The 24,836-nt window shown below is 46.5% G+C and overlaps 1 protein-coding gene and 1 pseudogene across 1 annotated transcript; one reads left to right on the top strand and one right to left on the bottom strand.

Annotated features, from left to right (window-relative positions):
- Positions 1-491: 491 nt before the first annotated feature.
- LOC135369470 (neprilysin-1-like) lies at positions 492-8,167 on the bottom strand. The gene is made up of 2 exons (XM_064603058.1): positions 8,078-8,167; positions 492-2,661 (listed from the first exon to the last, which is right to left on the bottom strand). Exons 1-2 carry the CDS (start codon positions 8,129-8,131, stop codon positions 634-636), a joined length of 2,082 nt encoding a protein of 693 aa, XP_064459128.1. The 5' UTR covers positions 8,132-8,167; the 3' UTR covers positions 492-633.
- A 12,770-nt stretch (positions 8,168-20,937) lies between these two features.
- On the top strand, positions 20,938-22,974 carry LOC135385648 (uncharacterized; annotated as a pseudogene).
- The last annotated feature ends 1,862 nt before the right edge of the window (positions 22,975-24,836 follow it).

The following is a 24,836-nucleotide window of genomic DNA, read 5'->3' as shown; positions in this document are numbered from 1 at the left end:
AACTTGTGCAACAACGCACAGCACTGCGACATTTCAAATAGTTTGGAAGCAAACGACAAAACGAACGCGAAGGCACATCGCATATGCCACTGGCCGTGCGAATACGAAACCAGCTACCGTTCTGGCACAACGAACGCTTGTGCGGGGGGAACCGGAAGTTGTGAAAGCGGATATTATCCTACAGAAATTACCTTTTAGAAAACCTCGCTCCAGTAGACCCAGTGGACACCGTTATTCGAATCGCAGTGCAGCCACACTGGTGTTGCAGAAAAACCCTTTCGCGACGCCAGGGTGCTCCAGCGCGCGTCAGCTGGATTTGTACCCCGTGCGTGAGCTTTCGGGTTTGCGCCTGTTCACCATTTCGCCGGTTCCGCGCCGCTAGAGTGCGCCAGCGCCGGTCAACGGAATTTGTACCCAGTAATTAAGTCAGCAAGTGAAAGGGTGTGAAAAGCGAAACAGTGAAACAGAAACAGAATATATTCTTACCGAAGTTTTTATTACTGACATACCACTTGCAGTCGACTTTGCGGTCGACACTATGCATGTTCTTGAGTTCTGAACAGACAGCATTGCGTGTTCAACGAACGAACGAAATTAGGTAAATTAGTAACGTCGGGTCAGTTGAACCGGTATTTATGTCCAAAAGGTACACTTGCGGTTGGGGTTCATCGTAGAGCTATTCGCACACTGAAATGCCTCTGCGAAGTCCCTAGACTGTTGCAAGGCGAAGTTGCACCCGGCCTTGTTTCTGACAGAATAACGGTTGTATCCGGTGTATGAGCACGCTGCGAAACAGTAGGCCACGAAAAAGAGCTGAGAAGGGCTATAATGGGTGAAGTTCACCAACGTCTGCAGGTGTTTTTCCCAGTTTATAGAGTCCTGAAACGCCTTGTAAGCTGCCTCGAGGCCAATTGAAGCCCACATCGCATGAGTATTCTCGGCATCCTGGTAGCACTTGAACTTTTTATCGATTGTCTTTAAAGACTCGTCGGACATCCAAGACACCAGGCGATTCTCGCTGTCGAACATAATTCCGGAGTAGTCGAAAGCATGTGCAATTGTCTCGGCATACACAGCGCCCAACCCTGCATAGTTAATGGCACCGGCGAGATCCTTGTGGTACATCGGTTGGAAGGTTAAAGTCACAGGCAGCTGTACACCATTGATAGCGTGCAGGTACCTGAAACCTCTTGGGTCAGATGTAACAATGTACTGCACATAGTCGAATGTGTTCGACTTACTCCACAGAACCTTGTTGCATTCGATCCAGTTGAGGGTGAAACTGCCTTCCATGTAGGGGAACTGCATGTAAAATCGGTCGAGGGTGGAAAGATAGTTGGTCAGTCCACGAACCCACACCCAACGAATCATAGCATCCAGCTTCCTCCGAGCACCAATAACTGTGTCTGGTGTCCAGTAAGTGTTCCGTAGCATGTCTTTCACCGATTCAGTAATATTTCCCATAAATTTGTCAGTGGTGTTCCGCTCGCTATCCTCGGCGATATTCATAGTGTAGTTTGCCGACAGGGCGAAACCGTATATTTCTTCAACGAAAGTGCAACAGTAAAAGTTGATATCGTAGGCAGTTTGGATCTCATTTATGGACGAGGACAGAATGAGACCGAAGCGTTCCACAAACTTCCACGTGATGAAGCTGACTAATTGTGTGTGCGGTAGTTGGAGTAAGTGGTCTAACGCTATCAATAGTCTTTTGTCAGTCACGAACAGAATAGCATTTTCGTCTATGCTTCCGTCGATGACGAAGTCCCCCTTGTTTACGTGCTTCTCCAAGAACGACGCCCAAGTAGCTCCGTCGATAACGGACAGGTTCCGTTCCTTCACAAGTCTCATTGGAGACAGTACACTTGGATACTTAAGTGGAGATGTCAAGGACGTCACGACACGTTGCACTTCGTTCTGCGTCGTCACCAGCTGAGTTATCGTCGTGCCACTTACTGACTGATCAAATAGCTCAGCGTGTTTATTGACATAAGTGTCGAACTCGTCCAAGGGAGCATGCGTCTCGTTCAAGTGAGAGATGTGTGCGCCGGGGTACAGCATAACAATGGTTGATCTGTTTCTGGAAGTCAACATTATCCTGAAGATGAACTCCGTTCTCCACTTGGCTGCTAGAGTAACGATGAGCTCCAAGGGATGAATCTCCACTTGTGGAGGAACCGGCCAGCTCATATTGTTTTCCGCCATAAACCTTTTGAGGTAAACCACATTTTCTTCAGTTCGTGTATGAGCACTCAAGCACGCTTTCAACATGTCAGCCGCTTTATTCGTCGCCCTGCCGCGGCTTATCGTTGGGTGATTCTTGGCCTTCGAAATGATGCCTCGCATGATTTTTATGTACAAACCATCCCCCACAGAGACCTCGTGTTTCGAAGTTGGAAACCAGGAACCACACACGTACTGGTAGAAGTCGTCGCAGGGACTGGTTTTGATGTTAATAGAGCTCTCTAAGTAATAGGCGTATCTAATGCACGGTGACGTTTTGCAAACCAGCGGTTTGCCCTTCTCATCAGCGCCACTCCACGAAGGCAGGAAAATGACACCGAGTAGAAGGGCAATAATTATTGCGCTAGTGGCCATGCCAAATATAATGATGAGGACGTGCGATCTGGACGTTACTGGAAGCCGACGGAAGAACAGAAGCTGCAGGGAAAAAAATGCAACAGTCATGTTGACACCCTGTTACACCAGATATTGTTTTTAAAGCCGCAGCAAATGCATTATCCCATTCTAAGGCAATTAAATAATATCGGCGCCACTTTTGGCGAATTAGGGTGGTCATTTCGTGGCAACACTTTTTCTGCGAGATCCCGCCTGCTCTCGCAAGTTTTGCCACATTTCCCATGTTCGCGTGGCGCTTTTCGAGCGCCACGAAGTTGCCAGGTAGCACTTTTTTCCCCAGCCTGGATACATCTGTCGGGGGTTGCCCAACTATATCCCATACCGTCACGTCTGCACCAAGAGCGTGGCGAGGGCCTGCATTGGCCCGCACGTCGAAGATCGTGTAGGTTAGCAGACGACGAGCGAGACGAGAGCCCGTGAAGCCCCTAGCGTGATCCATGCCGCTAAAACAGCTAGTCCTGACACTCATGTCCAGGTGGCAACGGCCACGCGATCCATCGCTGGCGCCTACCTAGCAATTTTCGAACGCTAGGCCGTGTTGCCATGAAATGACCACCCCAATTTGCCACCATTCGAGTCTACGTGGAACACATATTATATACATTTCTCAATGTCATGTACAATCCAGAATTCTTTTCGTATTTCGATTGTTCGCAAAGGGACGTCCTTTTGTTAGTGCGGCTTTTCTCAGTTTTGCATTCAGGGAAACATGTCTGACGCGTTCGTAACAATGGCGCATTTTCGTTGGGTTATGTAGGCCAGTCGTTTGTCAGAACCCCCGCTACAACCCCACACACCCTCATGTTTTTGTGCGCCCCCTACAGGGAGCTTCTGGTATTTTAGCTTTAGACACATGTTGCCAATGATACAGTAAGCCGTTACAACGTTACTGTATTAATCTTGTATTTGTGTTCGAGGAACATGGCTGTGATCCTGTCCCAATGTTGCAGCAGCATAACACAAATGCTGCCTCAATATTGTATTTGTGCTGGAAAAATATGGCTGTAACGCTGTCTCAATGTTGCAGCAAAATAACACATGTGTTGCCTTAATATTGTATTTTTGTTGGAAAAGTATGGCTGTACGGCTGTCTCAATGTTGCAGCAGCATAACACAAATGTTGTCTCAATATTGTATTTGTGCTGGAAAAATATGGCTGTAACGCTGTCTCAATGTTACAGCGAAATAACACAAGTGTTGTCTTAATTTTGTATTTTTGTTGGAAAAGTATGGCTGTAGGGCTGTCTCAATGTTGCAGCAGCATAACACAAATGTTGCCTCCATATTTTATTTGGGTTGACGGAATACGGCTGTGACGCTGTCTCAATGTTGCGGCAACATAACGGGCATGTTCATTGCATGTTTTATTTGTGTTGAAGGAATGTGGCTGGGACGCTGTCTCAATGTTGCGGAAATGTTCTCCAGCCTCGTTGCTGGCAACAAATTTTCAAGGGAACATTACCCACGTTCGCGTAATGTTTGAAGGAACATTTTCACAGCTGCCTTGCAAAATGTTGTGCGACTACAGGGTACGGTCAGGCGCTTGGATGAGTAACGTTGCTCAGGAACGTTCAGACACTGTTCCCTAGCAACACTGGAGAAACATTGCACTGCCATGTTGCAGGAACATTGTAAAATGGATAATAACGTCGGCTCACTTTAGGTAACATTATTATTACAATATTGGCGAATGTTGCAAAACGTTGCTCCACATTGGACAACATTTGCATGTTGCTTCAACGTCACGGCAACAATGTGTGCTACTAGTGCGATAAGCTATGCATGTGCGCCTGAAAGTAGGGTGACATGTCTAGGGAAGCGCACTAGATGTTAGAGGGAACATCGGGTGGCTGTGCCATGAGCAAATCGGAGACATGTGAGTGTTACACATGTTTTCACAACAACAAGGTGTTTTTAAAAGATGACGCCTTGATGACGCAATGACGGCCGGCACCATGGATTAGTGCCAATAAAAGTTTCCCAACAGGTTTGTGAAGAGGTGAGAGGGCAACGGTCGGGAAACGGTCCTTGTTATCCTCAGGGATGGGCAGTATTTAAATACATTGTAATTAAAATACTATTTAAAATATAAATACACGTATTTATATTTTGTTTTTAAATACAGACTCGAAAAAATATATTTGTAATTGTATTTAAATACAAATTTTTGGGTATTTATTCTTGTAAATACTCTGTAAATACTTCTAAATACCGAATATACTGACTCATGTCTTAAAGTTGCCGTACATTTGACCTTCCGGGAAGAAGGGAGAGTTTGAGGCGCAGTGTTTGAGCTAGTATGCATGCGACAAGCCATTGTAGACGGCGAGTTTCTCGCTGTTGTTGCGACAATGGTCGCGGCTGATTACCTTGTTGTACAAAGCATCATCTTCAAATTTAATACGAGCCTTTGTTCACCGGCACCTGTGGAGATGCTCTTCTCCTTTGCAAATCTGATTGTACGGCAGAATAAAAGACGCCTAAAAGATTGCAGTCTTCGAGAAAATTCTAATATTAAAGTTGCCATGATAAGCTAACAAATAAATGCTATTGTCCCTTTCTGATTTGTTGTTATGATCATCGTCATCTATGTAATTCCAGATGACATCCTCCTCAGAGTATTTATGGTAGTAGTTACGGTATTTAAATACTGTATTTATATTTTGTATTTAAATACTCACACTGGAAAGTATTTATGAAGAGTATTTAAATATCCCTTTCAATAAAGTATTTTGTATTTAGATTTAAATACTAAAAAAATGTATTTATGCCCATCCCTGGTTATCCTGTGGTGTTCACCTCCCCTATTCTACTCATTCGGCGCTATGTAACAGTTTGTGCACCTCAAGAACTACCCACGAGGACACTGCATCACGGACACTGACACGGACATCAAGTAGACTGAAGCAAACACGACGTCAGAACCCACCCAAAATCTACCTACCGCAGGGTCTTCAATTACTAGCAAGACACTAGGTCACGTTGGATCGAACTGCGTTGTGCCACATCGAAAGCGACGAGGACCGGTGAAAAGTGAGTTTATAAAACTTTGTTCCTGTGTTTTAGAGACACGCATTGCGTTACAGGTAGTCACGAGGTACATTTACTACAGCTGACCACCGACACACGTCGCGGAGGTCATGCACACTGGGCGACATATATCCCATATGTCCCAGTAAACCACAAACGTCTGCTGGACGTACCAGAAATATACAAATATCTACGGTGGAGGGAACCTCCACAAAACGGTGGAGGAACGTGCATTGTACACATGTTTTAGACGTCCTCTGTGCATCCATGTTAGTACTGTGTACAATGAACGTGTCACGGATGCTGTACAAACTTGAGACGTTTATGGAACGTTGTTCAGACTGTCAACTTCATAGTTTTTTGTTTTTTTTTTGCATTGTGCTAGAAGCAAGCGAATAGAAATTTTGAGTGCTCGGGATATTGGGGAGCGAGTAAAAGCATTAAAGAAGCACTGAGGCGACCCACAATTGTTTTTTTTTTTTCGGTGCAGAGTGTTCTCCAACGAATAAAATGAGTTCCTGCGAAAGAACGATGAGCGTAGGTTGCCTACAGAGCGAGCGGGAGGGCGTTCTTCCGCACACCTTTGAAAAATTATCATCGTGAAAAAAGCGCATCGCAGAACAAGAGGACGTCGTGACGTATGCTACCTCCCTCACGTGACAAGTCACGTACAGCGACACGTACAGCTCCAACATGTATAAGCGACGCCTGAGCTGCGAAGAAAACAACAACAACAAAGCAACAAGGCACGAAGCTTTCACAAGAGCCTCGTGTCGGCCGTCCGCGGCTGCTTTCTCGGACTGTTTTTTGCCAAAGCATTTACATAACATTATTCAACCAGCACACGATACCTATCAATTCTACAGCTCCACCCAGCCGGAAACCTCATCATGGACGATAACCTGAATTATAAACACAGTATTTGGCAGGAACGGACGTCAGAAATGTTAGCGGGTAGTTTCACTCGTTGCAGACCTATGAATTAATTGCAGAGGTGCATCCGTGTTACCATTACCAACGTATTAGTCCCCCACCATACTTAACGAACGTGCCCAAACTATTGGTGTTTTAATATATTCTCCATTCAGTGCGCCAATAGAGGCTGCAGTTTATGTTGGACGCTTGAATTGCGTAGACCTGCTTCGATATAGTTGTATTCGTGCTACACCTTTATTTATTTTATTTTATTTATTTACTATATATATATATATATATAGTAAATAAATAAAGGCGCAAGTGCAAGTAGATAAAGGTGCAAGGTGAGGTGCACGTATATATATATATATATATATAAGGCAACAAAAAATAGCAGCAGGAGCTCTTTGGCTGCACGTATAGCATATGCTTGTAAGTCAAACGTCTCCATGCCAGTACTGGACAGCTGTTTCGGCCTTCTTGGGTCTCATCAGCAGTACGCAGGCAGGCAACGTTTGAGCGGATGGCGTCAGAAGGTCACGTGGCACGTGATGCCTCCCGTCAGGGTGTCCTAAGGCACCTCTGAAAGCCCAGTGCAAAGCCAGTCAAGTGTATAACGGAACAAAAAATAGCTCTATTTTTTGTTCCACTGGGCTTTCGGAGGTGTCTTAGGACACCCTGACGGGAGGCATCACGTGCCACGTGACCGTCTGACGCCATCCGCTCAAACGTTGCCTGCCTGCGTACTGCTGATGAGGCCCAAGAAGGCCGAAACAGCTGTCCAGTACTGGCATGGCGACGTTTGACTTACAAGCTATATATATATAAGTATATATTTACTTTATTTTATTGTCTTCAGACGCAATGAAAAATATTCCCTGTATCATACTGCATGACATGTACAGAGGCAGACGTATTTGGAACGTCCGATGAGCATCTGTACCTGTGCTTGGGACGTGCATCCAATACAGGGGAAAACATCCAGCCGAGATATCTCCGCGAAGTACCAGCAAGCATGGGCGTTCCCAGGACTTTTCCCAAGGGGGGGGGGGGGAAGGTGCTTCCACGGGGCCCCACCTCTTTTTCTGGAGGCGGACTTTGGGGGTGTTCAGAGGTTCGTATTATGACATCTGAGAGTATTCATTACGACCTATAACTAAAGAGCGCACTATTTCACAAGCAACCCTGGAGCTCCAGGGAGGGGGGGTACATGGCCCCCCTTGCCCCCCTTCTCGGTACGCCCATGCCAGCAATGGGTTCTGATGGACAAGCATTCGATCATCTACAGTACGTCTGTTCAGCCTATTCTGGACATCTAATGAACATACTAAATGTCCCAACTGAAACATCCTCTAGACGTCTAAAGGACATATGTGGTATACTGGGGTGATAGTCGAATAGCATGTGTTCTCTAACGTCTTGCACAGTGTAGCTATGCTGTGGTGTTGAACATTAGTCAGAAACTGTTGAACAACATATGAACAACGCTTACTCGCTTTTCTTCTGCCTCCGTCGACGGCTTATGATCTTTCCGTATAAAACGCATCTTTCATCAAGCAGGACCCTTCGAAACCGATCTGCACTCCTCTTCTTCGTCCTCTTCCACCTCAGACAATGGCCGTTATCCACCAACGGAGATTGGCCAAAGCTAAGCTAATACATTTTTATGTATGTATGAGGTATCCGGGTTCGAACCCGGGTGCCGGCTGTGCTGTCTGGGGTTTTTCCTGGGTTTCCCTCAGAGCTTTCAGACATAAGTATGTCAGCACAGTTCCATTAGAAGTCGGCCCAGGACGCACATTCCTCCAGGGCGTAAGTCGTGACGTTGCCCACCTCTGTGCGGCGGACAACGGCTAGCCCTTTCACCACATTTATTTTTACACATGTCGGCACAGTTCAATTAGACCAGCTCCCGTGGCTCAGTGGTTAGCGTGCTGGCCATGTCACGTCGAGACTGGTGGGTGCCTAGGTTTGAATCCCGGTGTCGGATGTGGTGTCTGGGTTTTTCCTGGGTTTTCCTCAGACGCTTTCAGACATGTGTCGGCACGGTTCCCTTAGAAGTCGGCCCAGGAAGCACATTCCCCCAGGGCGTCAGTCGTGACGTTGCCCACCTCTGTGATGCTGGCAACGGCGAGCTGTACACATTCGAGTTGTACACTGTCTAGGGACATTTCATAGAAACACCGAACAATAAGAACGAACGAAGATTCCGAACCTAAGTGTGGACACTCCTTTCTAAAGCTCGAGGTCAACGGATATCCTAAAAAAAAAAGAAGGTGGAATGAGTTGGTTCACTGAAGGTCAGGGAGTGCGCAGGTCAAGCCAACTTTAAGAGGGGGTGTCCCGCAATTCTGGGTAGTGCAAACGTCCTTTTGAAGCTAATGACTTAAACAGAGGTGAAATAACACACTACTAGCAATGTGACCTACTGCGTCGTCCTCAGGACACGCTGAGGATTTGGTTGACAAACTGGGGATAGCTTATAATAGCGCTCCACCAAAACGCATGCAAAAAGGGCATATCGGCTTTCAGAGAAGTCTCGCTGCCAGACTTGCGTACTGCATCTCGAGCTGAGTCCGTTGCCGTATCTTCAAGGGTGATGTCGCGAGCTTTTCGCAAACTTTAGGTTCGCAGTCGAACCCCGCTGGTTCGCGAGGTTCGATGAACTTTCGTATTTCAAGCCAGATTCGCCGAGCTTCGCAAAGGTTTGCAGACTTGGCCCTTGGGAAAAGTTCAAAATGCTGTGATTGATATAGCTCTTCAAATTGAAATATATGTGTGCCAAACATGACAAAACATTGGGTAGGCTTGTCAGTATACAGGATCACGCCCAAGCAAAAATCTGGACTGGTCCGAGAATGGTTCCAGTTGAGTCTGCACTGGTTCCTGTTGAACGTGGGTGGTCCCGGAATGGTTCCTGTTGAATCTGGGTGGTCTCACCTAGATTACAAAGTGAGGTGGCTGGTTCCACCTTGGTGTAATCAGTGGTACGGCTCTGGCCTCAAATGGCTCCAGAGGTCCCAGTGGGAGCCTCACAGGTACATTTTTGTTCCCAGAATGGTCAATTGAACTACTTGAGATTCCAAGCTTTGCAGCTTCCCCAAGCTTGCGGCTTGCCATATACCCTTCTGGTTTTGTTTGATCTATCACTTTGATCTATTTTAGCACTACTCGTTAGGCTTGTATAGCTTTTAATACTTCGTCCGGAACACTTCCAGAACGGTCTGTCAGTAGCATTATTTGAAAAAGTTAGCTGTAAAAAAGTGCTTTGAGGCGTACAACTCCAGGTACATTAGCACAATCTTTTCCATCACGTTGCACACGCAGCTCGACAAGCTAATTGGCCTGAAGGATGCCATATCCCTGGGAGATCTCCCCGGTTTCAGCAAGGCCGCCACTCTGGAGATTTTTCATATCGCAGGAAGTTTGCCCTCATTCCAGCTCTTATTAATTATACTTCATAAAGTCTTTTGAGCGTTGATGTGTAAGCTACCTATATGCTTGTAGGTAACGCCGTCGGGACCTGGAGACGATGTGCATCTTCTTGAACTTGAAGCGGCGTCAAGTTCTGTTCAAGTTCTTCGGCTGAAATCAGCATCCAAGGCCGCGCACCGCGCGTTATCGGTCAACACAGTACTCCGTTTGGCATTTCCCACTGACACATGATATGCAGTTGTTGTGGATAATCGAGATGGCCTAGTAAACAGTTTGCAAAATTCATTTGCGGTAGACTTCTCATCAGTATCGTGATGAATAGCCAGAGCCCTGAAAGGGTAAGATTGCGAGTTTGCTGCCCCAAGCGACCGGACTACCTGCCATGCAGGCGTCATGGGTGTGAATGGGGAAAGTGTAGAACAGAAAGACCGCCACTGTTGCCGAGACAATCTTTGCAGGTGACAACGTATTATACGCCAGTCGATTCCCTATAGTCGTCTGGGTTTCCGGATCGTCGGAATCTCGAAATGGACAATTTGAACAGGTTGTATAGCTTAATATAATAGCGATATAAAATTCAGAACGGTATCATTTGTATGTTACTCACTCAACGCAAAGTTGTCCATTCTGTCAGCCCTTTGGAGTTTCGGAAAAAATGACCGGCCACCTTTCGAACTCGTTCAGACCGGCCGTACAGTCTCAGCCCATGCTTATTACGACAATACTGGGACTTGATCCGTCGAGCGCCTAGGAGGGAAACCTTGTCTGATTCGGAACTTTGAAGGCCCTGGGTGCATCAGGATTCACACTCACACGTCGTGCTGTGGTTGCTATGTAGCCTGGAGCCCCAACTGACTAAAAATAGGCGATGACATTTCCAGAATTTGACTGTCCTTGTCGAAAAATCGTAGTCCAAACATGGGCCCTGCGCGAAACTCGACGGAATCCCCATAGGCGCAATGCATTAAAATTCATTTGGCCAGGGTGCACTAGGTTTATATTCTGCTACTGTCTTTCATGTCTTCAGGGGTTCTTTGCATTGTGTTCTTCTGTATTAGACGATGACATCTTAAAATGTTTATTCTGCTTTGCTGTTAATTGGCATAAACGCTGTCTCCTGTAGAGGAGGTGTTGTCCCTCTACATGAGTCCAGACCGGCGATGATGGTATGCCACGGAGAGGCGATGACGGTGGCCTATCTCCATAGCCGCGCTGGTGGAACTGAGGCAGGTGCTCCAGGCGCGTGGCCATCTTCGTCATTGTCCACGGCCCGCTACATCACTCCCCCCCTCAGACGCGGAGCGGCGATAAAGCAGATGATGTCCACGACTTCACTAGAGGAGGGCAGCGAGGGCGACCGTGGTTAACATGCACGGTTGAACAGGATGACGGCACGGCACATGGTGGCGAAGCATCACAGCTGATGAGGCATCACGATGCGTTACTGCGAGAAGAGCGGTGAAGAGAGTGAGGCGCTGGCGAAGTGGTGGTGCTGGGGTGCCGCTACCGGCACGGGAGCCAAAACTCCCAGGGGAGTCCCAGGGGAGGAGAGGGTGAGGCTGTGCGAGTCGTTGAGAGATGCCGAGACGCCGGCTGAAGCGTGCCGTGGCGTCGGCTGCCGCGACTGCCGCGACCGGCAGGTGAGCGCGAGGCTCGAGTGTCGCGGCCGGCAGTGAAGGAGCGCCGGGGTGCGGTGAACATCGGGCAGAAGTGATGGTTGATGAAGCTGTGAGGCGCGTGTGTGCCGGTTGGTCGTGCTTTGTAGGAGGGAGTCAGTAGGTCGGTATGCAACAGTTCGTTTGCCGAGCCCAGGAAGCAATTCAGGAACGAGAAGAGGATGTTGAGGACGGATGAGAGCGGTGTCAGTGGGTCTGGACAGTTGAGGTTGAGGATACGTAGAGAGCGTCAGGCTCGATCGATTGCCATATCACAGAGCCACCACAGCGGTCCATTGTAGCGTCGGACAGTATTGTGTGTGTGTGTCGGACAGTGTAATTGTTACAGATACATTTTAGAGGGGTGGAATGGGTAAAAAATGTTTAAAAAATGAGCTTGGTTTGCATTTTATCTTATACATTTGCGAACATGTGGCATCATTGCCGGCATTGACTTTCTTACATTTGCTTCGGTGCTCGCTTTATTTTTTTTAATTTCTCTTTTTTATTTTGTTCTCAGGTGCTTCTTGTAACGTGTTTTCAGAAGACAAATAACTGGTGCAAGCGGTGAACAGATACAGGGCACACCATCTAGAGTCAGCCGTGTGACCTTCAGTAACTAGGACTTCCTTCCCTGTCTTGCGGTCAACACAGCGCGATGATTTTGTGATATGTTCTGTCTTAAAATGAAGATCGCAAACTGATGTAGAGATGTTGAATTTTCACAACGAATGCCTTGTACGCAGTGCTGTACTTCATGGACTAAATACGTATTGATATATGTGTGCATCTCCTTCTTCGATAGGCAAGGTCGAGCGATAGTTGAACGGCAAAGAAAATATCATGGACACAGTTGACAGCTTTTGTGATTACTTTAGTCCTTGAGGGCTCAGAAGGATTTAAATTCATCCGTTCATACTTGTCGGTCAAACGTGCTACATTGCTAAGAAGCTCATTCGCTACAACAGCGGTTTCAGTGTGTATGCATTAAAGTGTTGAAGGCCGGCTCGAAAACTGTGTCGGTCATCTCGGTGTACCACTGGGGTTTTGCTCAACCGAGTGCTGAATCCCTTAAGAAACTTCGTGCTTCTTGTTCTGGACCTTTGATCATCTGCGGAGACTTCAATGCCAGCCACACTCTGCGGGGCAGCCACAGGAATTGCAGAAGGGGTAACGCCATAGCTAACTACCTCTCTACCAGTGACCTAGTTGTCATCAACAATGATAATCCGACGTACATAATCCGTACATATGAATGCCATTGCTCTCGCACTGATTACCCTGGTAATCACCTTAAAGTGGGAAACTGAGCCCGACACATGGAGTTCGGACCACTTCCCTATTGTGCTGTCGCCCCCACGTCGGAATAATGTGCCCAGGGAAACGAAGAAAAGTTACGAACTGGGAGAAATACAGACAGAGATTGGCCAACTCCACGGCAGATGATCTGCTTGACTGTATAAAGACGTCCTTGGCAAATAGTACGAAGACAGTATTTTACCCCGCCTCAATGCCTATTCCTGACCTTAAGTATCTCAATCTCCGAGCCGTGCGACGTCGGGCACAGAGAAGAACAATAAGAACTGGGCTCGAGGTCGACTGGATCTCGTACAAGCGGATCCCGGCTACACACAGAAGACACGTATTAAAACTGAGGCGCACACAGTGGAAGCAGTTTAGTGAGTCCCTTAATGCTCACACCCCTGTCACAAAAGTATGGAGTACTCTGAGAGCCATTGAATGCCTCCCTCAACCGTCAAACCCTTTGGTCACGCTGTCCGTTTCATCCAAAAGAGAATTAAAGACCCTGCAGAAGAGTTTGCCACAGAACTAGCCCAAGTGGCCAGCACCAATGATCCTCGTCCGTCGCTAAGGGATTCAGCTTCCGATGGTTCCCCAACGGATGATGACATTACCATGACTGAGCTACATGAGGCTGTCAAGGGTTTAAAACGACGCAGCGCCGTTGGACCAGACGGAATATCGAATCAGGCCCTGAAGGACCTAGGCGACGAACAACTTGTCTCTCTCTTGCTTTTCAACAAGGTCTGGTGTTCGGGAAGCATACCCCCTGATTGGAAACACGCCCGAGTCATCCCTATATTAGATAAGGGCAGACCGCCTGAGTTGTCCTTGTTCTCTTTTTTTTTTCAATCATCATCATCATCAGTTGTCCTTGTATCGTCCCATTGCTCTCACTTCGTGTGTTGGCAAGCTACTGGAAAGAATTGTTCAAAAGAGGCTGTCATGGGCTTTGGAGCAAGGTCACCATTTCCCTGAACATATCGCTGCCTTCAGGAAAGGCAGAGGTACATCGAACGCAATTGCTGAAGTGGCCACAGGACTAAAGCAGGCGAGGGAGTCAAATGCATTCGCCCTTGCCCTGTTCTTAGATGAGAAGAAAGCATACGATTCTGTAAAGCGCTCAGCCTGTTTATCGGCGCTAACTGAAGCCAGGATCACTGGGCGTCTCCTGAGATTCATTGTAGATTTTTTGTCAGACAGAAAGTTCCACGTGTCTGTTAGCGGCCACATTAGTTCCACAAAATCTTTTCAGCGAGGGGTTCCGCAGGGCAGTGTACTGTCCCCCACGCTGTTCAACTTAATCATCACTGGGATCCACAAACGAATACGCCCGACACCGTATGCGCCAGAACTGACCATACACCCCGATGATATCTGTCTCCGCATAGCAGGAACGAACAAGGAGAAGATTCTCGACTCAGCCGACGTAGCACTAAACGTCATCAACGAGGCCTTATCGGAGAGAGGGCTGGAGATATCACCAGAAAAGTCCCAATGTCTTGCTGCATCCCCTCAAGGAAACACGTTGGTAGGGACTTCCCACGTCTAAGCATCAATAACATCCCTGTTCCAAGATGTAAAGGATGCAAATACCTTGGTGTCACTATTGACAGCGCTTTACGCTGGACGAAGCAGGTGAACGAAACCATTGCTAAAGGGAAAAAATCCCTAAATTTGCTCAGACGAATCAGTGGCAAAGCATGGGGCTGTAATGCACGATCCATGCTCACTTTGCACAGAGCTCTTATTCTATCTCGGATTCTGTATGCGACGCCGTACGTTGACCTGTCGCCAACACAATGGCTGAACCTCGAGCGTCTCCATCGGGCAGGTATACGAACAGCGCTTGGTCTACCCCTTCTCCAGCATTACCTATACCTATCTGGAGTCAAAGGAAAAGCCCGTCAGCATCCATTCAAACCTCAGAGGGCTCCAGTTCATAGACAACGCAACACTTCTGGGCAAGAAACAACTCCTCACCTGTCTTCAAAGCAACCTCACCACGTCCCTAGACCGCCTGGCGAGGTCGCACGCCAATTGCCCCCTACCGTACGACGAATCTATCCCACAGCCTGCTACTCCATGGCGTGAGGTAATGCCCAACATTTCGTTGCACATCCCAGGGCTAAGAAAGAAGGGCGAATCCAGCTCACTGGAAGCCAAGGCAGCTGCTGAGGTTCTAATTATAGTGACATTCGTTACGCTCACACTCTGGTGTTCACAGACGGCTCCGTTGACGCAGAGCGTAGGAGTGCTACTTCCTCCTTTTATATACCATCATTAAATGTGGCATGGCAAGGAAAATCAGTTCGATACCCAATATGCTCTACGACGGCTGAGCTTCTCGCAATATTACATGCAGCAGCTGCGGTACAGGTCAAGGGAATCACCAAGGCTGTCATCCTCACGGACTAGCGTAGCGCTCTCCAAATGGTGATGAACCCCACAATAGCATTCTAGCAAGGTGTATCAGAACGTCATGTGCACAACACAGGACAATCGGTGGAGACATCTCCCTGCAGTGGATCCCCTCCCACGTCGGCATAAGTGGCAACGAAAAAGCGGACCAACTTGCATCTGCTGCACACCACAGCACTAGCCCTAGTTTGCCAATTCCGGGAGACAGCGACAGAAAATTTGTCATCAATGAGATAGTTCTTATGCAGCACCCTGGGATCCGGGACATCCTGGAAAATCATCGACTTGATCTCCTGCTGAAAGGACTTTCCCGCTGTACACAAACCCTGCTTTTCAGGTTGCGAACAAGAAGCGCTTTAACTAAATCACAATTATTCAAGATTGACTCTCTAGACAACGCAAACTGCATACATGTGTGGGAGAGATTTACTGAACGAATTTCGCATGGGGTATCCAACAAGCACAACACACACACACACACAATATCAACGATACAGGACGATGCAAAATGCGGCTATTAACAAATGAGAGGCAATGAATGATAAATGATCATGAATGGGGGAAAATATGGATGGGGAAAAATATGTACAAAATATGAATACGCTTATGACGGGACACCAGCGATGGTGACGAGACCGCCGACAGCGCGGACAGAAGGGTGATGGCTCCAACGGCGCACAAAACCACCCTCCCCTAGCGCAAACAGTTCCCTCTGGAGGACGCTGACGACACGTACCCGCAAAGATCGCACGAGCAGGAAGATCGAGACGTCGCGCCTACGCTGCGCCACAGTCATACATCTGGCACCCCACAAGACCTGGGCCCCACAAGCCGTCACAAGCACACTGTACCGTTGGCTGGCACGTCTGCGGTCAAGGGGTATTGGGCACATAATGTTTGTATGCTGCCTGACTAGCTGCCAGAATATGCGGGCTATGTGGCAGTCGAAGAGTACATGACGGTTGGTCTCCCCACACACACCCGGCGCAATATGGGCAGATATTCGTCGGAGTGATGTTCCACACGTGGAGGCGATCACGCGTCGGCTGTATGCTCCACGCAAAACTCCATAGTGTGTCGAACACGGAAGGAGGGAGCCACGAGCACACAGACCTGCTCCACGCGATGGTGTCCACTTGTCGACGGTAGTGGGCCCCGATTGCGCTGCTGCACACCTCGTCCCACAAAACTGCCGGCGACATATGAGCGGTGCTGGTGGAGTTCGGGTTCACAGGGGGAGTAATCCGAGCCAGCATACGATGGTAAGCGTGAATGACAGCATGGAATCGCCGTGGTGATCGTGCTGCCGGGCGTGACGGTTCAAACAACTCCGGTGTACATTGCCAGCAAACTGAAACTATTTAGCACATCCTACTGCATTGCTGTGCATATGCTGCGGTGCGGGAGAAATACCTTGGCTATTGCAGGAACTGTGCGGTGGATGATGTCCTACATCCCAGAGGCTCTTTCACGGAAAGACACTCCAAAATTCGCAGCCTCGTCTGCTTTCTCCAGGAATCTGGCCTCGCTCAAAGGCTATGAGTACTGTTCGGACTTCTCGGCAAGTCTGCAGTGACTGCCCTAGATCTTAACTTTCGGCCGTCATCATTCCTTCATCCGCGATATCTCATCCTGGTTACAGACGTGACGCAGCCCACATACGTGAGGCCAACATCGGCAAGCCGGTTTCATCACCACCACCGCCACTATTAAAGTGTCGAAAGTAGCGCCCTGTGTGTGTGTGTGTGTGTGTTGTCGTCTTTTTAGTGAATGAAAGCTCATTCAGCCATAAAATAATCACGCACGCAGTGGGACGCGGGCACCTAGCAATGTAGAATCTCGCGGCAGTAAACGAAGCAGCGAGACGGGTTTGCGTGACGTCAGGGCGCAGGAGAGGGAAGCATGGAGAGGCCTTGTGTGTCTAGGTGGTGTTGGCTTTCCTCTCTCACTTTATTGTTCGAATCCACTAGTTGGTCCTGTTTGTTAACTAAAAAGTTTCTGTACTAACTCTGTGGTGTACTCACGCTGCTTGCTTAGAAAATGATTGCCTGAATTAATTACTGATTTGACTTTGTTTCAGATGTTCACTCGATTGATATTAATACAAATATTCTATGAGTTGGGAAAGCCTCGTTTGCGGCTTCTGATTGCAGAACTTTCTGTTGCAAAGATATCACAAAAAATTGATGTAATTAAATTTGTTTCTCGTTTTCTGGTTGAGTATTGTTTCTATCATTGAATAATTTGAACTTTCTCTATATGTTCAATAAAAAATATCGCATCTGTACAAGCTCAGCCGACTTGTCCTCCGCTTTGAAGAAAAACTTTCAAGGAAAGAATGTGAAAAAATAGTGATCCACGCCTGGGCTCAAGGAAAAAGCTGGAGATAACTAGCCACGGTTCGTTATTGTATCGTATGTATTTTCTCTGTATTAGTGTGGATACCTCCATCAAAGTCGTCCCCATATCATCGTCATCATGTATCTCTGTCTGTCTCCATCGAAGTAAGGTTTATAGTGTCTGTTAGAATGAAAATTGCATTTCATAGTGTTCGCCTAGCTAAGATCACGAGGATGATTTAATGGTGCTTCAGGTGACGCATTGTTTCCCTCTGTTGTTGTGCCGCTTAGAGAAACCGGTTCGCTCTGATATTGTTGACCGTTCTCTACTAGTGCTAGCTGTTGGTTGTTTTCCTCTGTTCCTCATCATCAAATTATTTTCTTACATTTGCGCTAGTTTATTAAAGTCGTAATGTTTCTCGTTTTGATTGAGTATTGTTTCGCTAATGTTAGCATAATATTTCTCGCTTGCTTAAAAATGCTTGTCTAAAATCGGTTTGTTCTGATATTGATGTCTGTTCTTAGATTTTACTGGCTATTGATTGTTTTGATAGAATTCTCGTTGTGTTCCTCAGAATTGACTACTGCTAGCGTCTATTTACGATAATTGTACAATAAAATATATCGCCGCTGTACAAACTTGGCTGGCCATGAGAAAATCCAGGTTTTGGGGAAATGGAATGTGTAAGACAGCTAGTCACCCACCCCTTGCTTGGAGTGACAAAGCATGGCAGTTTCTTCGCTTTGGCTGTATAGGAAGAGAGATAATGTCTCCCCGCTTTGAGCAAAAGGAGGGAAAAGCGAAATATAGATGGCTTGGTTTTTTCTCTCTCTCTCTCTCTTCGTAGCATGTCTATTTTCTGTGTGTCGGATACCTCCATCAATGTCAGGTTTGTACTGTCTGAAATGAAAATTGTATAGTGTTCGATTAGATTAGATCACGAGGATGATTTATGGTGGTTCAAATGATAGATTATTTTCCCGTGTTGTTTACGTGCCGGAGAATGCGCTGCTTAGAGAAACCGGTTCACTCTTCAGACTTGTAGGTATCTTGAGTACCGTATTCTAAATACTGTATCCTAAATACTTTTGTTGGTATCTTAGTATTTTACTGAGTACACTTCACGAAAAGTATTTGTACTGTAATTAAAATACTTTCTGCAGTATTTAGTACTCAGTACTCAGTTTTTTTTTTTTTTCCTTTTGCCGCGTCTGACAATAGCTGATCTTTCCAGGTCGTTTCGACTTTCCAGGGAAGTCCACGCTGTTACCATCTGGCTTAAAACACGCCATGTGGTTTGAGCTTAAACCGGCCTCTCGGTGCAATGACTTCTCTTTTGTGCTGATGTGCCCGATGTGTCCTCCAAAAGAGCTCAGTATTTCATTGTCCTATTGCACTGCGTTCCTACTTCAACTTCTAACCTACTTTTTTGCGTGTTACCTTCTGGGAGGCGGGGGCCTCGCGGGCTCTTCACCCACTGGCTCCTGGCACCTGACTCACTCATGACTCACAGTTGCTGCAGATTTTTGGCAATTTGTCATTGGTGGGTTTTCTCACCATTATGTCTGTGGATTTTTCGTGTGGAGCATGTTCTTGAGAGATTCCCTCAAAGCAGTTTAGTCCGTCAGCGCTGTAAGATTGAACTGTGATATGGGCAGTAAAGACGTTCCTCTCCTTCCATGGCCGTACCTGAGGCAATTTTTTGAATGCGTCCCAGAGAGGGACCATAATCTTTCCGTGCTCTGCAAGCTATGCTTGCCGAAGGGAAATGTCATGTCCGTTGGAAAGACGTCTAACTCCAATCGAAGGAAGCACATTAAGATACTTTTTGTGTATTTTTTTAGTACTTTAAAAATATCTTAAATACATTTCATAGTATTTACTACTCTACTCTAAATACTTTCATTTCTAACTATCTTTACTCTATTTTAGATACATTTCTAACTAGGTATTTAGTAATGTATTTTAAATACTTTGTTGTTGTATCTTCTACATGTCTTGCTCTGATATCGTTGTCTGTTCTCTATCAGCGCTGGCTGTTGTTTGTGTTCCTCTGCTCTTCAGAGTTAAGTTTGTGCTAGTCGCAGTTGGGAGTTATTAAATTTGTAATGTTTCTTGGGGGGTTTTGATATCGCAATTATTTTCCTGCATGTATCTGTTGTTTACGTGTAGGATGATGCATAGCATTGGCTCTCTATTAGTGCTAGCTGTTGATCATGTTTCCTTACGTTTGTTTCCTTACATTATTTCCTTACGTCTGTGCTATTCAATTAATAAGAAAATGATCAATTAAAAGTTGTATCGTGTTGGAACAAAACATATGCAAACTTAGATTGTGCTCGAAATTCCTTACTGCACTTAATAAGAAACAAGATAATGAGGAAATGATTAGTGTTGCAATTATGGTGATCACGAATCATACTTTTTATAATAACACAATTTTGTTTATAATCGTATTGATTAAGATTGTCTTCATTAACGAAATGTAGTGTCCTCTGTTATAGTTTCTATTTCCTCTTGTGTTCGTGTCGTCCCTCTGTGTCTCCCATGCTCTTGCAGGGTCTCTGTTGTGCGCAATTAATTACTTTCATCTAACGGCACTCGTAATTGAAATTAAAACCTCGCTATTGCAAGGACTGTGACGTTTTATCATGAAACTTGAAGTTTCGATTGTTATCATATTGATTAAGAACATCTTCTTTGATTAAAAGTCACGTCCATTTGTTGTTGTGATAGAACATTGTTTCGCTATTATTTTCCTACGTGTAACTCTTGTTTGCGTGTTGGGGGATGCGTCGGTTTTGTTTCTCATATAGCGCTAGCTATTGATTGTGTTGTGTTGATTCGAATTATTTCTTTGCGTCTATACTATTCACTTAATAAGAAACTGATTAATTAAATTTACGTTTTGTTGGAATAAGGCATATTCAACTTAGCTTCCCTATTATGCTCGAAATTACTTACATCTATTAGAACTTGTAACTGAAACTGTAACTCTTTCTGCTCAAGAGGTATTTATCGGAAGCTACATTGGTACACGGACCTTGATGGCAGAGGAAGCGACCACGTACCCATATAGGCCTGTTCGGCTGGAGTTTTGGGGGGGGGGGGGGGGCGACAGCAGCGCTGCTTTTCCCCCTGGTGGGCCAGTCTTGCAACTCTGCAAAGTACACCAGCATTCGCTTCAGCTACAGTCGCACGTGTTGGTTCAAGTTTTTCGCTTAATCACTACCGTTCGTGCCACAAGCGTTCGTAGGATGAGCGAAAACGTTCCTCCAAGGAAAAAGAAGACAAAGCCAGTTTACTGTTGCGTTGTAAGCTGTACGAACAGTACACTCAACACAGTCGGCGCGTCACCCCCCGTCGTTTTCCACCGATTCCCGGGAAGGTGGTACGAGAAGAAACGGCGGGAAGCATGGGCAGCTGCTGTCCGCCGTGCAAAGTAAGTAGTTGGACACATGATTGCATATCGCTTTAGTGTAATTATTATGACTGCTCAGTCCAGATGGAACTCCGTGGCAGCCACAACCATGGTCGATGATTTGCAGCCAGCACTTCGTCTACAATACTGTCAGCAATGTCGAGAGTGATGTATCGTACGTTCCGACGATCTTCCCATCAGTTTACAGGAGGAAGAACGTTGATGGCCAACGTCACAAGAGGTGTGGTAATTTTCAGGAATGTGTTCAGCTTTATGGCAGTTTGATAAGCAGCGTCAATTTTTCATAATTTTTAATAACACAGGTGGAAAAACCGTGCAGAACACCAAGCCTGCACGGCACTTGCACCAGCGGAAGAACCCCCTGACCATGTGGAATTCCATGTCGAGGAGGAGGAGCAAGATCTGACAAGTGAATTTGACCTGTCGTCTGCAAATGAGGGCGGCTTGGAACTTCTTGCTGATGTCGCATCAGAGGCGACAACCCTGGCATCGTATGCAAACATGGTAACCAAGATATTTTGTGCTTCAACTGTAGCACCACTTACATACTGTTAAAGCAGCAGCCGGCAACAAAAAGTGCACAGAGATACTGCTGATGATATTCAAGGCACATGAAACTTATTTGTGAAATATTCGTCAGACACGCGGTATACGTATAGTTATACTGTACGTCATTTAAGTTCCCTTTCATGCACGGCAGGATACTCAGACAGATGACCAAATGGACACTGGTGACCTGCAGCTCTTTGTGTCTGTCACTGCTGGATCTGATGCTTCTTGTCAGGTTAGCCATGCCGAGAAGCCCCGTAAGGTATGCACTCTTTTGTTACCACAATATTTTTAGTGTATATGTGTAACATACATCCACATGTCATCATTATGCTTAGGAGTGTGACTAGAATGTGACCTGGAGGAGGGAATGTGGTTTTCGCGGCTTTGCCACGCTTCAAACTTCTGAGCAGGCACTTCATGACCTCTGCGGGGTCACCATGTCAGTGTTCACTCTGCTGCTCTACCTGCTTCCAAGCCAACGACAACGGTCCTCAGGTGTGACTCGAGAGGACAGGCTTGTCCTCTTCCTCATGAAGTTGAAACTTGGAGTAAGCCTGACAGCACTTGGGGCACTTTTTGGTGTTACAAAATCTACAGCTTCACGAGTGTTTCGTCTCACGCTGGACCATCTCAGTACGAAGCTTGAAAAGTGGATTTTTGTGCCCCCTAGGACGACCATCAAAGAGACAATGCCGGCATGTTTTACTGCTAATTACCCAAACTGTATAATTGACTGTACCGAAGTTAGGACCGAGACTCCGTCAGACCCTGAGCAGCAACATTACCTTTATTCTCACTATAAGGGGGGATACACTCTTAAGTGGCTTGTGGGTATCATTCCCAATGGCATGATTGCGTTTGTTTCTGAGCCCTATGGGGGACGGCGCTCAGATTCTCTCATAACAAGGCAGTCTGGTTTTCTCACACATGTTCTGCCTGGAGACCTGGTAATGAGCGACAAGGGCTTCCCAGCCATAAAAACTACAATGGAGGAACAGGGAGCTGTTCTCCTGATGCCACCATTCAACACTGGGGGAGGTCAGCTTTCTGTAGAGGACATGCATGAACTCCACATTTGTCATAGCACAAGTAAGAATCCATGTAGAGCGTGTGATTCAGAGGTTGAAACTGTATAATGTCTTGAACAACCGCGTACCGCTTTCCTTAATTCCCCACATGGGTAAAGTAATGAAAGTGTGTGGGGCCCTTGTCAACCTCCAGGCACCGATCATAAAATCATAGCTATGTTAAATGTCCTACTGCCTTGCAAATGTTACCAAGGCCTGCTAAACTTCCATGGAAGTGCGGTGCTGAGAGACGTGAAATAAAACATTGAGAACATCTTGGTGGACCCTGTATTTTAATCTTCAAGTGATGCATGCAATTTATATACAAGTAGCTCTACTGGTTGCAACTAGCGTGTCCCACTGTGCTGAGCAAGCTCATGCAGAAGGAATGTAAAATAAAAATATTCTAGCTTCGGTACCATCTCTGCCAGGAAGCTCTCGTCTTTAGTAACCTCTATGGTCACAGTTTGCCTCAGAGAAAATACAAAAAAAATCCCTTGCTGACATTAAGGATGTACAGCTGGAGCTGCAACTGTGTGAAGTAGCAGTGGCTGCTGTGAAGAACTAGCCGGTTGCCGACGAACTTCAAGTAGTTGACATTCGACGCTTTTGTTTCATAGTCCACAATCGTTGTGTCTCTGCATCTGAAGGGGCACTTGATTTCTACCACAGCAATGGTATCGCCAAGCTTCACGACGCCGTCGGGGCTACAACATAGCCATGGCTGTTGGCCTGTGACAACCAGACCAGTCTGCAAAGGCAAATTATTTTTAAAAAACGTCCCAAAATTTTTCATCGTGTCCCAAAATTTGTCCTGATTTTTCCAGTCATGTTAAAATTCCCCGACAATTCCCTGTTTTCCAGGTTGGTAGGCACCCTGAATAGTCTGTCAATCACTGCAATTGCCACTAGCCGTAGATCCCTCCCAAAATATTTCTCTCTATGGCAGTGGCAGTTGAGCATTTTCTTTGCTCCACCCTTTCACTGGCCACTTCCTCTTTCCATTTCGCTGCTGGACTTCACCTCATGCAGCATACTTGGCCGACACAGGTGTAGAAAAAGGCTTACGTGTGGTGGTGTTATTACTCACACAACCAATCGTAATGATGACATTGTTTCAAGAGACGAGAAGCAATAGAGGATGTACAGCACTGACACCCCAAGGTCCTAGGGACAAAGAAAGCATGCAAATAATCACTACAGTGTTATAACATGCACCACATCTCCTATGTCATAAACAACTCCGCAACTCAGCTGTGTAATTGGTACACCTAGCTGATTCTGGAGTACGTCACGTGCACGGCTTTCATTTGCAGTTCCTGCAGAAAAAGCAATAACGCTCTCTTATTATCCAGCATTCACTAGATTCAAGGGCATGCTGTGCACGCTACAAGCACACCTGTCCTGCATCACATACCATATTGAGTTGCAGCAGTTGAAAATGCTTGACGTGTTGCCATGCTCACAGCCAGTTCCTTCAACTTTGTCCGTCTCGTTTTGATTTGGTGCGCTGTAGAGCTTGTGATCCTGCATCTACGCTCCTGGAACCACCTGCAGATAACGATACCTCATGTATCTCTCAGCATGTTTCCTGTGTAGCTGGAACAGCATCATTTTGTTCGGCCTATAACATGTTTCTAGTGTCCTGCACGAATTAAAGATGACCACATACTGCCTGTTCTGGGGTTGACCAAGTGTGCTCGCTGCGATATGTAAAACGTCAGATTTCAAGAGGTCATGATCACGGTAAAACTGTGTGGATTCCGTGTCCAGCAAGGCCAGGAAATCCATTGGTGCGAGGATGAGCCGCTGATTTTCGCTGGCTTTCCATTCCATGAAATGCCACGTTGTCGTACGCTGTCCCATGGCTGAAAGGTATCGTGCGAGGCTCTCTTTCACTACATCCAGGGACACCCGGGACACCAATTCCCTGATTATGGCTTCACACTCCCTCTCTTCTTCAGACTTCTTCATGGGGTCCAACACTTGCAAAAGTGAGCACTCTATCGAGGGAAAGTGCTCCATAACAGTTGCTGG

Source organism: Ornithodoros turicata, chromosome 1, assembly GCF_037126465.1.
Source record: "Ornithodoros turicata isolate Travis chromosome 1, ASM3712646v1, whole genome shotgun sequence".
NCBI lineage: Eukaryota > Metazoa > Arthropoda > Arachnida > Ixodida > Argasidae > Ornithodoros > Ornithodoros turicata.
The sequence above is the reverse complement of the archived record's forward strand: the minus strand, read 5'-3'. Positions and strand labels throughout refer to the sequence as shown.